Source organism: Myxocyprinus asiaticus, chromosome 24 (genome assembly GCF_019703515.2).
Source record: "Myxocyprinus asiaticus isolate MX2 ecotype Aquarium Trade chromosome 24, UBuf_Myxa_2, whole genome shotgun sequence".
NCBI lineage: Eukaryota > Metazoa > Chordata > Actinopteri > Cypriniformes > Catostomidae > Myxocyprinus > Myxocyprinus asiaticus.
This window is the reverse complement of record NC_059367.1, coordinates 21,576,685-21,591,442: the sequence shown is the minus strand read 5'-3', so window position 1 is coordinate 21,591,442 and position 14,758 is coordinate 21,576,685. Positions and strand designations below refer to the sequence as shown.

Genomic DNA, 14,758 nt, shown 5'->3' with positions numbered 1-14,758 from the left:
AATGTCCACCTAACTCATTGTTGTGGCAATTCTTCTGACATACCTCCACCCCCCAAACTCCAACTTTATACCTTTTCTGTTCTAGTATGCATTTGGTATTATCTAATCTTGATGATTAATAAAGAATTCTAGGATGATTTTAGAGCTCAATTCATGTTTTGTGCTCAAACCCTCCACAGACTACAACCAAATATTTTTACCTTCATCAATGATTGTATAAAAATGTGAACTTGTGAACAGGGTTGTGCATTATTCAGAATTTCAGAATTAACTCCCTTTCATTTTATGAGTTGGAATTTGAACTGAATTGGCCACACCCCGAAGGAAGTTGAATTGGAATTTGAATTGGAATGATAGGAAGTGGAATTTAGTGAATTGCAATTAAAAGAAAGTCAACACAGTCACGATACAAAATATCATTAGTTCAAGACATATTTTGTGACAAATAGTTACCTTATTATTTAATTATATTAAAGTATGCCTATTTATTCCTTAATGGGTAGAATAACATTTTTAATTTATAGACAAAACACTTCTCTCTCTAAAATAAAGAAATAAAATTAACATTATTAACAAGATTTTGTTTTCACTGTACAGCATCAGAAATGGTCCACCACATTGTTTTCAGATGACTTCATAAAAATATATTCAAAATATTTAATATATTGAGCAAATTAGAGCATACCTGGAAATGAAGTGTCCTTCCAACATGAAAAAGTTATAGCCAATTTTGCAACTTCGTTTCCATTATGATATTATGATGTCAACAAACCTAAACAACTGTTAAATGATGATTTAAACAACTTTACAGCTCAAATAATACATGAGTTTAAACAGAAGAATTAATGTAAGTACTTTTATCAAATTATAAGCCCTCCAAAAATTGGCCCCATTCACTTCCATTGTAAGTGCCTCACTATAACCCAGATTTTTGCTTTTTTTAAAGAAAAGGAGAGACGATTCTAAATACATTTTTGTGGTAATCAGCTTTATGCCACATTTGCTGTCGACTGAGCTGAACTTCTATTGAACCTAGTCAACCTAGTCCTATGAAAATTGCTTTCCTCATTTACATGGTTTTAAACTGTTCAGTATTGTTAGCATCTCGTGTACATTTCTATAAACATATTTAATGGAGAGTGATATGCTTGCTGTCACATTTTTACTCATCACACAAACACTTATGTGAAAAAAATAGATAAAAAAATATTTTAAAATTACACGCACAGACCTCGACACTTGGTAGCATACATAAAACACAACAAGGTTAATAATCATTTTATTAGAGAAATAAATTCATCCTGACATCGCAAAACAACAATTTACCTACCATGACAACAAAATCAACAAAAACAATGTCAATAAAACCATGCACATGACCAAACAATGCAACCATATTATTCATGCCCTAGTGCATGCTGAGAAAAGGGTAAATAGGACTGAACCATATTTTGTGTAGGCCAAATTGAACTGAAATAATTGCATTAATCCAACTCACTGCTGTGCTTGTTGGTTTGACTAAGTACCTGTATGTTCTAATAGAATAGCTCCATTGAGATTACAATTATCCTTACAATTATCAAGTAAATCTTTCAGTGTTTTTTTTTTTCAGCATTGTTTACTTGATCTAAGCATTATTATTTTTTTATTTTTTTACAGTGTAATGTTTTTGGAAATACCCTATTCATTATGCATATGATAATATGAGAACACGTTTCATGTTGTACTGAAAAATCAAATGTATTATTAAAAATAAACTTAAAAGCAGTCATGTGAATTTCTTTGAATTTCATTCCATTTTAATTATATTTCCTTAAATTCCAATTCGAATTGCAATTCCACAATATTTTTGCTACCTCAATTCAAATTCAGTCCAGATTCAGGAATTGAATTGGAATTGAATTGGCATTCTTCATTCAGTTCTGAATGGTGCACAACCCTGCTTGTGAACACTCAAAGAAATGAATAGTAATTTTGAAACATATGTTTAAAATCATGAGCACTCACATGCGATAAAGACTCCAGTCATATCAGTAACTTTATAAAAGCTGTTTTATTCTACATGGAGAGGGTCCCCTTATGGAGGCGACCATGTTAGAATCACATCGAACACGACTCGCTTAATCTCAGTAACTGTCCTGCTATTGAACACTTTCACTCATGGATGAAATTAATCATGGCTATTTCTACAATGGTACCAGTAACTGAAAACTATTGAGTTAAAAGAATGCTGCATCCATGCCCCAAGGGGTCAGTGTAAGTCCAAGACAACATATAAAAAAAAGTGCACCTTTAAGGTGATATTTTATTGAATATCACAGTCTGTCACTTTAATACAATGGCAGTTGATAGTGACTAATTTTAAGCTTTAAAAAGGACCCAAATTATCATAAAAGTAACCCATGCAACTCTTGCATCATATTCCAAGTCTTCTGAAGACATGAAATGGGTTTTGGTATTAAAAAAAAAAAAAAAAAAAAAAAAATTTAAAAAAATGATGACCTTTGAAAATCTTGATGGCCACTGCGTGTTCATGAGTGCATGAGAGAACCTTGTTCACGATGGCTTGCGTGTTCACGTGACAACATGAGAACAAGTTCTCTTGTGAATTAAATACTTTTTAATGAATTTTTTTGAATGTTAATTAAGCCATTTTCTTTGTGCAGACACAATGTGATTTGAGGTTTTACTGTCTTTGTGGGGACATTTGGTCCACACAATGTAGGCAAATCCTGATGCATACACACAGAGCTTTATTCATCATGAATGGATAAATGTCCTCTGACTACATGTGCACAATCACACAGGGATGCAATGATCAGGCTAATAAAAGGTCAAAGTTTAAAGTTCATCGCATGCCTCTCAGCAGGATATTCACACACACAGCTTATTCCTCCTGAGACATATTGTTCATTTTAAAGCTCTTTCTTTTTTGTTCTAGACTCTCTTTCTTTCTTTCTCCCTGTCTTTCTTTCTCCCTTCTTTTTCTTTGTCTCATGGGCATACTTCAAAGACCTCATCAACACACACACACACACACACACACACACACACACACACACACACACCCATAACACGTCCTTCCCTTATTGAGAGCTGTAAAGCTCTCAAAACAGAAGCCCCAGTGTGTGTACGAGGGGAAGAGAGAAAGGTAGAGACCCCTTTCTGTATAAACACAGTTTGTCAGCAACTTAATTGGTCTTCGATGATTCTATTCCGCCACCCCATCACCACCCCCACCGCACAACTACGCATACACACACACACATGCACTCCCTTCACAGGGTGCGTTAAGTTCAAAGATAGGCCTTTGTTCTCCACTAGCCTTGTATGTGTGCCTGCCTGTGTGTGTTTGTATATGTGTGTGTACGTGTGCAAGGTTTAAGCATGGCAGGACGGGTAGGTTATTGGGCACCAAGAAATGTCAATCTTTCTTTTAGGGGTTGTGGAGAGGTTACACAAAACACACACAAACACACACTCCTTTGTTTGTGATTTGACCACATTTAACCAGATGTTCAGTTCAGGGTTTATTCTCCTGTTGAGAGCATACGTTACCCAGAGAGAGAAGATAGAGTGAGCCGTAATTACAGTCCAAAAATCAGAAACATCTGTAACTGAAACTGAAGAGACCCTGAGAGACCAACTTCTCTTCTCTTCTCTTCTCTTCTCTTCTCTTCTCTTCTCTTCTCTTCTCTTCTCTTCACATTATGTCTCGTATTATCTCGTCTCTTCTTTTTCTTCTCATCATGTCTAATCTCGTCTCTTCTTTTTCTCTTTTTGTCATGTTTCATCTCTTGTCTCGTCTCATCTCTTCTCATCTTGTCTCTTCTCATCATGCCTCATCCACTCTTTTCTTTTTGTCTTCTTGTCCAGTTTTGTCCCCTCTTGTGTTTTATTTTCTCTTCTCTCCTCTTCTCATCATGTCTCATCTCATCTCCCCTCACTTCTTCACTTCTTGTCATGCTTCGTCTCTTCTCTTCTTTGTCATGTTTTGTCTCCTCATTTCTAATGATCTCTTTTCTCTTTTCATCTCATCATGTCTCTTCTCATATTGTCTCTTCTCTTTTTCTCTTCTTGTCATGTTTTGTCTCATTTTGTCTCTTCTCTTTTTCACTTTTCATCATGTTTCGTCTTTTCTCTTCTTGTCATGTTTTGTCTCGTCATCTCTAATTGTTTCTCTTCTCTTCTCTTTACTTTTCTTTCCATCATGTCTCGTATTATCTTGTCTCTTCTTTTCTTCTCATCATGTCTCATATAATCTCTTTTCTTTTCTCATCATATCTCATTCCATCTCTTCTTTTTCTCTTCTTGTCATGTTTTGCCCCCTCTTGTTTTTTCTTTTCTCTTCTCTCCTCTTCTCATCATGTCTCATCTCATCTCCCTTATTTTTCACTACTCCTCATGTTTTGTCTCTTCTCTTTGTCATGTTTTGTCTCCTCATTTCTAATCGTCTTTTATTCTCTTCTCTTCTCCTCTCTTCTCTTGTCTTTTCTTTTCTTCTTATCTTCTCTTCTCATCATGTCTCACCTCATCTCTTTTTCACTTCTCATCATGTTTCATCTCCTCATCTCTTCCCATCTTGACCTTTTATCATGTCTCTTCTCATATCGTCTCTTCTCTTTTTCTCTTCTCATCTTGTCTCTTTTTGTCTCATCTCTTCTCATCATGTCTCTTCTCATCTCCTATTCTCATGTTTTGTTGTCTCATCTCTTCTCATATTATCTCATCTCTTCTCATGATGTCTCTTTTCATCTTGTATCTTCACTCTTTTCATCATGTCTCATTACTTTTTTCTCCTCATCATGTCTTGTATCATCTCGTCTCTTCTCTTTTTCTTTTCTCATCATATTTTGTCACATCACATCATCTCATCTGTTCTCTTCTCATCTCTTCATATCTTGTCTCTTTTCTTTTCTTTTTCTTGTCATGTCTCATCTCTTCTCATCATGTTTCGTCTCCTCATCTCTTCTTACCTCTTCTTGTCTTGTTTCTTCTCGTCTATTTTCATCTCGTCTCTTCTCATCATGTTTTTTTTCTCTTTCACATTCCCCTCTTTCCCTCCCTGCTTCATCCCTGTATCCTCTCTTTTTACCCTGGAATCCGGATGTTCTAACTCCCTCATGCTGTCGTAGCGATTTCTGGTGCTCTGGGAAATGTGCCATGCTCCAGCGAGCACACTCACAAAGGAAAAGAGAGACAGAAAGACTATATGTGTTCATGTGTGTATGTGTCAGTCTAACAGTTGGTGTGTCTTTGTTTCTGTGTGTCAAAGAGAGAGTGTGAGAATTACAGAGAGTTCCGGGATCACAGTGAGCAGGGAAAGGTCAGTAGAAGTGTCAGACTGTCGTCAGGGATACGTAATACAATTATGTTTCATTTTTGTTCTTGAGGTCCCTTAAGAAACTAACCAAAAAAAAAACTGTGTTTGTGTTTTTTTCTGTCCTTGGCACTGGGCTACTGATAGACAATCAAGATGGCGACAGTGTCTGTGTCTGACAGATGAACTGGTGAAAATATGTGTAATATATCCATCATAAAGTTGATTTGTGTGTGTATTGCAGACGGACTGCGTAAACTATGTGAAAGTGCTCCACCACTATAATCGGACTCACCTGTATACATGTGGGACTGGGGCATTCCACCCTACCTGTGCTTACGTTGAGGTGGGACAGAAGTTGGAGGTAAGACTGCATGTTTGTGTGTGTGCGTGCGTGCATGTGTGTGTGTGGATGCACTTGAATGAGTGTGTGTAATATGACCCCAATTTAGCTTTTTGGAACACACATCTGTTTTTTTGTCTTACTTTCTAGAAAAAATATCGAAACCTTAAAATAAGATACATTTACTTGAGAACCAGAATTGTTAGATATTAAGACGTGTTTGCAGAGAATATATTTTCAATTAGGTTTATTTTTCTTACCCAGTGGATACATTGTTTTTTTCTTGTTTTAAAACAAGAAAAAAATATGCCATTTGAGTAAGAAAAATAAACTTAATTCAAGTCTTATCACCTTACACAATTTTGCTTTTCAAGAAAAATGATCTTGTTTAAGGATGTTTCAATATTTTCAAAGGAAAGAAAGACAAAAATGCTGAATAGAAAATTATGTTTTGCAGTGTGTTGTCCAAATTCACTGCTAAAAATAAAGCTCTCCCTCTCTCCGTAGGATCATGTGTTTAGAATCGATCCCTCTGTGGTAGAAGATGGAAAAGGAAAGAGTCCATATGACCCACGTCACACATCAGCATCTGTTCTGATTGGTTAGCTTGGCTGTCTGCCACTGTTCAGCTATATACATCACTTTTAAAATAGCCTATTACATCATGACCAATCACTAACCATCTTTATGTCATCATATAGGTGATGAGCTTTATGCAGGTGCGGCCACTGATCTGATGGGGCGGGACTTTACAATCTTCCGCAGCATGGGACAAAGGCCCTCTATACGAACAGAACAGCATGATTCTCGCTGGCTCAATGGTGTGTTGTGTATGAGAGAGTATCTTAGACAAATTTTGCATGTGTTTATTTAGTCACATCTTTGATTATCTGGTTTTTGACAGTGAGAATAAGCCCTATGACAATGCTGTGTGTTGCAGAGCCAAAGTTCATAGCCGCTTTTGGTGTTCCTGAGAGTGAGAATCCTGACGATGATAAAGTCTTCTTCTTCTTCAGAGAAACTGCTGTGGAAGCTCAGGGATTCGGAAAGGTTACCTATGCGCGGATTGGTCAGCTCTGCCGGGTTAGGAGCCAATCAATTATCAGTGTTTTTTAACTTCTTACTAAGCTTAATAACCATCGGCTGGAGTTTGTTTATCATTTTGATTTAAATGACTGTGTTTGTCTGCTTTTGTTTATTACAGAATGATATGGGAGGACAGCGCAGTCTAGTAAATAAGTGGACAACATTTCTAAAGGCCCGTCTTGTGTGTTCTGTCCCAGGCCACGATGGCACTGAAACACACTTTGATGAACTTAGTAAGAACAATCCCACACACTAACTCACAAACACTCTTCCAAGGGTCAGATTATGCTGAGATAACTGACAATTGCATTTCTTTGACTTTTGACCTTTGTCCTGACCTTTAGGGGATGTGTTTGTGCTGCAGACCCGTGACAGAAAAAACCCTCTAATCTACACTGTCTTTACCACTTCCAGGTCAGAGTTCATCAGAGAGTGTTTATGATCTATATGATGGATGAGATAGAAGCATTTATATTCTGTTTTGAAACATGAAACATTTAGGGTGAATTCAGGTGAAATGGGCCACTTTTGCCATTCATTTCAATGAGAAAAAGTGGCCCTGTTTACCTGAATTCAACCAATGTGTGACTATTTATTTATTCCTGTAGTTTATGTTAACAGTTATATGTGTGTTTTTCTGTATTACAGCAGTGTATTTCAAGGTTCTGCAGTGTGTCTTTACACCATGAATGACATTCGTCGGGCATTTTTAGGGCCCTTTGCCCATAAAGAGGGACCAAATTACCAGTGGGTTCCATTTCAGGGTAAAGTGCCATATCCACGGCCTGGCATGGTAGGAATAGATCCCCTATTTATCATAACATACAGACATACTGTAGAGGCATCAATGCTATTTAAAAACAAAGATTATGGAATACAAAACTATTTTATGAATGTTACAAAAGTAGATTTAGATTTTAAATAATTCCTGACCTGTGTAGACCTGTTATATCATGTGAATGGATTTTGATTCTGGATTTTACAGCTATAATCTCTCTCTCTCTCTCAGTGCCCCAGTAAGACCTTTGGTAGTTTTGAGTCCACTAAAGGTTACCCTGATAACGTGATCCAGTTTGCTAGACATCATCCGTTAATGTTCAATCCAGTCACTCCACTGGGAGGGCGGCCGCTGTTCCTGCGTACCGGAATACCGCACAGCTTCACTCAGATTACCGTAGACCGTGTCAATGCAGCTGATGGACACTATGATGTCATGTTCATTGGTACAGGTAAGGCAGATAAAAAAAGGTTATGTATGTGTGTGTTTGTATATATGAATGTGATAACCCCTCTCTGTGTCTATCTGAAGATGTTGGCTCTGTGCTGAAGGTGATCTCTGTGCCCAAGGGAAGCTGGAGTAACACAGAGCTTCTGCTGGAAGAGCTGCAGGTCTTTAAGGTTAGAGAAAGAGAGTGTGTGTGTGTGTGTATGTATTTAGCTTTATTTTGAGGACAAATATGTCCTCCAAAAAACAACAGAAGTCTATGGTATGTTTATGATATGGCGATCAAATGTCCCCAAAATTATAGTAAAACCTGAAATCAACTACATTGTGGGGACCAGCCAACAGTTCCCCTAAGGAAATCTGCTTATTAAACATACTAAATAATGTCTTTGTTAACAGGTTTGTGTGAGTGTTAGATTTAGGGTTCAGGGTAGGGTAAGGAGACAGAAACTATCATTAGCTCAGACAATGTAAGAAAGTGAATGGAAAGTCCCCACCATAAGCGTAAAGCCCAAAGCATACTTCGATTTTGATACGAATGCTTAGCATCTGCGTACAGTCAAACACTCTTTTTTTTTGTTCTTTTTTTTGTGATTAACATTTTTTATTGATTCATATATTAAACAAAGAAAAGCAAAACATAAACAAACAGAATCAATACTTAACCCCCACTGTTAGACATGGGTTGTGTCTCCATCTTCTGATTGACATCGCCAGTAGGTGGTTGTGTCTTTAAGACCAAGCCTATACAATCTAGAGGGGGTCCAATAGAATCAATGTATAATCTTGAATTGCATAAGGCGCACCCTTGCATCTCTAGATGCAGACTAGAAATGTTTTTAAATCCTAGCCCACACGCCCTCCTCCAATACCAAGTTTTAATCTTTCTCCCATAATCTTTTGATAGAAGTTAAAGCTCCGTCCCCCAGACTCTGAATTAGCAGGGAGTAATACACTGATGCCTCATGACCTTTTCCAAAAGCAGTAATCACCACTCCCAGAGTGTCTGCCACTTTAGGTGCTGCATGCTACTCCCAAACATAGTACAGAGCAGATGGCACAGCTGTAAATATAAAAAAAAAAAACTGAGATCTGGGAATCCCAAAATGTTGAACCAAATTTTTGAAAGATCTCAACACTCCACTCTCATATAGGTCACCGAGTGTAGCAACCTCCCTCATAATCCACTCTTACCAGCAGAAAGGGGACTTATTAATACATAATTTTAGGTTCAGCCATATGCTCAAGGCACATTTAAATAAATGTAAAAATTAAACACTCTGGACACTTTTGTCCATACCGAGTGCAAATGCAAGATAACGGGGTGTAACTTAACTTCTCTTACCTTTTTATTAAAGGGTCAAAATTAACTCAATCACACAAATTTGCTGGGAATAAAATACCCAAATACTTAATGCCCTGTTAGGGCCACTGAAAGGCGCCCAGCTGAAAAGCCATTACCGGGCAGTAAGCTGTCAGAGCCAAAGCTTCAGATTTAGGCCAATTAACTCTGTATCCCAAGAATTTAGAAAATGAATTAATAATTCTGTGGAGGCAAGGCATAGATCTAATAGGGTCGGAGACGAATAATAAAATATCATCTGCGTAAAGCAAAAGCTTACGCGCCCTACCTCCCGCCACCACACTTGGAAAATCATCCTCCTTTCTTATCGCTGCTGCTAATGGCTCCAGGGCAAGACAGAACAATAATGGGGAAAGAGGGCAACCCTGCCGGGTGCCCCTATCCAGAGTAAAATAATCTGAAATTAATCCATATGTTCGTACTGCCACTACCGGGTGTCTATAAAGTAACTTAATCCATCCAATAAAAGTATTCCTGAACTCATATAATTCCCATTCTACCATATCAAAAGCCTTTTCAGCGTCAAGTGAGATGGCAGCAACCGGAGTCTGATCATTCGCCACTGACCACATGATATTGATGTAACACCTAATGTTATCAGAAGAGCTGCGGCCCCGAATAAACCCCACCTGATCTATATGTATAAGAGATATCATAACTTTAATTAATCGGTTAGCCAAAAATTTTGACAATATTTTGACGTCTAGCTGGATCAGGGAAATTGAACAGTAACTCTTACACTCACTTGGATCTTTGTCCTTTTTTAAGAATCAGACTGATCCGGGCTTGTGTCATGGTTGGCGGAAGCTTTCCATTCTTTAATGATTCCGTATAGGCTTCTAGCAAATGTTTTGCTCAGTTGTCAATTTACACAAAGTTTCTAATATCTTCATCAGTAGACGAAGATGTGGAACTATAGAGATCAAGATAGAATTCTTTAAAAATTAATTTTATTATCAATGGCTGAGGTAAATATTTCACCACCAGCAGATTTCACTGTGGGAATGGTAGAAAAAGACTCTCTCTACTTTATATATCTAGTCAAAAGCATCCCTGCTTTGTCCCCTGACTCAAAGTATGACTGTCTTGCCCTGAATAGCCAAAACTCCACCTTCCGCGACAAAATAATATTATATCTGTATTTCAATTGGGTCAATTCCCTGAGGCCATCAGATGACATTCGGCGCTTCAGCTCTGCCTCGGCACTTTTAAATATTCCCTTCCAACTCCACGAGTTCTCATGAGGCATACTGTATGATCCGACCCCTAAGAACCACCTTAAGAGCCTCCCAAGCCACGCCCACAGAGGATACTGATTCAACCTTTAACATTTGTTGAAATTCAGGATTTTGCAAAAGGGATCCATAAAGTGCCAACTATATGATTTCCTTTTCTCCATATGTGGCAACACCTCTAAACTCACCAGGGCGTGATCTGAGACTAAAATGTTTCCAATTGAGCAATCAACAACAGATGAAATGAGGGACTTAGATATAAAAAAAAATCTATTCTAGAATAAATCTTATGGACTGATGAAAAAAAAATTATAGTCCCTACCAGATGGGTTCAAAAGTCTCCAAATATCTGTAAGACCAGGATTTTCACACATCCTGAGAAGCGTCAGTGTTGCTATAGGGGGCTTGCACACTTTTGCTTCACTATGATCAAAGACCATCAAAAGATTAAAGTCTCCTCCCAATATTATATCATGAGGGGTGCCAGTGGCTTGCAACATCCCTCTCAAGATTTATAAAAAGCCCTGATCATCAACGTTAGGTGCGTAAATATTAGCCAAAATAAGACTTTGCCCCTGAATTTCTGCTTAAACAATAATGACTCTTCCTAATTTATCTTTAATCTGTTTGAGACATTTGAATTGTAGATGTTTACTTATCAGTGTGATGACTCCCCTGCTTTTACTTGAACCAGCACTAAAGAAAACCTGTCCACCCCATATCTTCACAAATTTTTCAGCTTCTTGAAGAAACACTATATCATATTTCTATTATAACTGTCCCGAAGGTGTGTTCCTCCACAAAACAAACTCCAGCCACTAGCGCAACCAGCACAAAAAAAAAAGGCCACTCATTTTCCTCGGACAGTCAAACGAAAGTTCAGTGTGTCGACCCATTCGACTGCTACATGAGTGCAACAAATGACCTAATCACTCCAATGTCCTGCAAGAAATACTCCACAAAACTAACTCCAGCCAATAGGAGGCATAAGCACAAAGAACGTGTGGATTCATCCACAACACTGTCCTGAAGGAGTGTTATTCCACAAAACAAACTCCAGCCGCTAGGCGGAACCAGCGTAAAAAGAAACAAAAAAGGCACTCAGTTCCTCGAACAATCAAGTGAATGTTCAGTGAATCAGGCCCACTTGGCTGCACCGTGAGTACCACAAAATAACTTACTCCATTGACTTTATGAAGGACAATGCTTGCTGTGGGCATGTAAATGTTTTATGGCCATCCTTAGCATCTATTCTCAATTTGGCCAGGAACATCAGTGCATAAGCAACATTCTGTTGATGCAAGAGTTTCTTGCATTCCTTGAATCGATCACGTTTCTCTCTTGTCGAATACGCAAAGTCTGGGAACAAGAAAATGCTGTGGTTTTTCCAAGAAAGCCTTCCTTTACTCCTCGCATCACACGAGATCTTTATTGGATGATCTCAGAAATTTGGCCAGAATTGATCGGGGTCTGTCTCCCTCAGCGGATCGACGAGCCGGAACCCTGTGAGCCCGCTCGATTTCCAGCTTATGGCCTGTTATGCCGAGCAGACACAGAAAGAGCCCGTTCAGGAATTCCACCATATTCTGACCCTCTGCTCCCTCAGGAATTCCAACAATACAGATGTTATTTCGCTGACTATGATTCTCCATATCCTCCAGTTTCTCCCAGACACACTCCAAATTTGCCTTGGTTGCTAGTGGATTAGCAGCTAATTCCCTCTTGGATGACTCCAGATAATCGATCTGCTTCTCGACGTCCCCCACTCTTATAACCACCTCAGTGAATTTCGTCTCCATGGCAGTGATGGATCAGTGTATTACAGCAAGATCCTCCAAGTCAGCAGTAACCTTCGTCATCATTGCCAACAAGTTCAACAATTCTCGCCAAATTTCCCACACTTCACTGGCCAAATCTGCTCCCTGGTCCGCGGTCTTGTCGGGGGCATCAGCTGGAGCATGTAAGTGTCTTTTAATGTCTCCGGATCCCGAAGATTTTGAACTCTTTTTCATATTGTCTTCCTAGAACAGTTAAGGAACAGAGTGTATTGAATCTCACCGGTTTATGACGATAATAATGCTAAAACTAGCAAAGTGCACAGAGCTCGCTGTTCACACGTCCGAACCTCACATGGTTTCACGTGACTCCGAACACTCAGCTTTTTAAAGTATACTTAATTTGACTGTGCGCCCACACAGGCGGTTGGTGCGTGTGCGCTATGATTGCTATGAGATACTGGACTATTTCTTTCAAGGAGTTTAGACCCATAAAGATGTGTTTATAGTCCTTCAGATTCAAATTCTACAAATGCAGGTATCTCCTGACCTCCTCAATCATGCATTGTTGATGTGCACACCCACTGTTGTTGTTTCCACATTCTTCTCCTGTTGTTTAGTGGCAATTACATCTCCTAGCGCTTTTTCATGAAAGCAACCACTCAACTGTGAGTGTTGCCACCTTATGGACCCACTAATTAGTGCAAATAACTCCAGGTGCATGCGCATACTGCATGTTCAGAGTACGCCTTGTAATCGGGCCATACGCATTCAGTGCCCGAGCACTCTGCTGAAGACGAAATTTGTTTCACGTGTCCTATACACAGATGCCTACCATTTGCTTCTAACCAAGGTATACTTTTGGCTTACTACACATTCACATTCTCTCTTTTCTCTGCAGGATTCCTCGTCTATCATTAGTATGCAGATTTCTTCTAAACGGGTGAGAATGAGTCTGTTTTTTATTAAGTAACAGATGTTTTAAATAAAATTATAGAAACACATGAAAGAAGCATTTTACTAAATCATGTGATATTCTCTCTCTCTCTCCCTCTACAGCAACAGCTGTACGTTGGTTCAGATACAGGTGTTGTCCAGGTGCCTCTGCACCGCTGCAGTATGTACGGTAAAGCGTGTGCCGAGTGCTGCCTGGCTCGAGATCCATACTGCGCCTGGGATGGACACACATGCACACGCTACCTGCCAAACACAAAACGGTACTGTAGCTTCAGTCATACTTGGCATTACATGGCTTTATTAATACATGATGTGTTTCACAGACTCATTTATGTTTTTGAATGTGCTAACAACAACATTTTTGTGTGTATTTGTATTTGTGCATAGAAGGTTCCGGCGTCAGGATGTGAGGAATGGTGATCCTAATGCACTCTGCTCAGGAGGTAATACTGCAGTACCGCTGTCAACCTCTAGAAGGAGACATTTCTCTGTTCTCTGTTTTCACTACTTCACAGTTAGGGTTAGGTTTTCGATGTTCAAATACTTTCGCCTATTCAGTGTTTATATACAGAGACCTGTAAACTATAAGCAGGTTGATTCTAACAAAAATATAATGTCTCAGTACATGTGCAGTTATAATCGATCTACAGCGGGGTCTTGTGTAGTCAAGCTATAGTCTTCATTGTTTGTCCAAGTATACAAGGAACAATGCGTAATGGAATATTTGAAGGAAGGACATCAGCTGAGGAACTGTTAAACACACATCGCACATCACCTGTCTTTCGGAGCATGTGCCTAATGGCAAGGCCAATTGTGGTCTGATTAAAAAGTACACATGCTGGAGGAAGCTAACCTACATCAGCATTATCTAGGTCTGTTAGTCCGACTTTGCAAAAATAGGACTGTCAGTTGACATTTTAAAGGTGCACTCAGTAATATTTTGAAGTATATCGAAGTGGCTTACATAGTCTTACACTGACACCTAGTGTCCTGGATTCTGCATCATTCAAACACAGAAGATTCCAGTTACCAATGCCATTGTAGAAATTCACTATGCAAAGTAAACCAGGATTAATTTAATGCATGAATGAAAGTGTCCAATAACAGGGCGGTTACTGAGATTAAGCGAATAGTATTCAGCTGGTCATGTGATCCTAACATGACTGCCCCCATGAGGGGGACCTCCCCATGTAGAATAAAAGAGCTTTTTATAAGGTTAATTATATGACTGAACTCTTCATCTCACATAAATGGTAATGATTTTATACATATGTTTCAAAATTACTATTAATTTCTTGAGAAGTTAAACTTTTAAATGAAGAAAAAAAAAATGACTGAGTGAACCTTTAAAAAAACGAATTATTGTTTTAGTCTGCCTGAAATCGAACTTTTAAAGTGCATGTAAACGTACTAAACATCCCAACCAGCCCAATACAGCAACATTGGCTCGACCA

The 14,758-nt window shown here is 38.7% G+C and overlaps 1 protein-coding gene across 1 annotated transcript in view; it reads left to right on the top strand.

Moving 5' to 3' along the window:
- The window catches only part of sema3b (sema domain, immunoglobulin domain (Ig), short basic domain, secreted, (semaphorin) 3B), a 50,269-nt gene that overhangs the window by 29,802 nt on the left and 5,709 nt on the right, over positions 1-14,758 (top strand). Inside the window, exons 5-16 of the mRNA XM_051652501.1 lie at positions 5,565-5,684; positions 6,171-6,264; positions 6,365-6,484; positions 6,604-6,746; positions 6,868-6,982; positions 7,094-7,163; positions 7,398-7,542; positions 7,759-7,978; positions 8,059-8,147; positions 13,249-13,290; positions 13,407-13,564; positions 13,692-13,747. Coding sequence (XP_051508461.1) covers positions 5,565-5,684; positions 6,171-6,264; positions 6,365-6,484; positions 6,604-6,746; positions 6,868-6,982; positions 7,094-7,163; positions 7,398-7,542; positions 7,759-7,978; positions 8,059-8,147; positions 13,249-13,290; positions 13,407-13,564; positions 13,692-13,747 — 1,372 coding nt within the window. The remainder of the gene's footprint in view (positions 1-5,564; positions 5,685-6,170; positions 6,265-6,364; positions 6,485-6,603; positions 6,747-6,867; positions 6,983-7,093; positions 7,164-7,397; positions 7,543-7,758; positions 7,979-8,058; positions 8,148-13,248; positions 13,291-13,406; positions 13,565-13,691; positions 13,748-14,758) is intronic.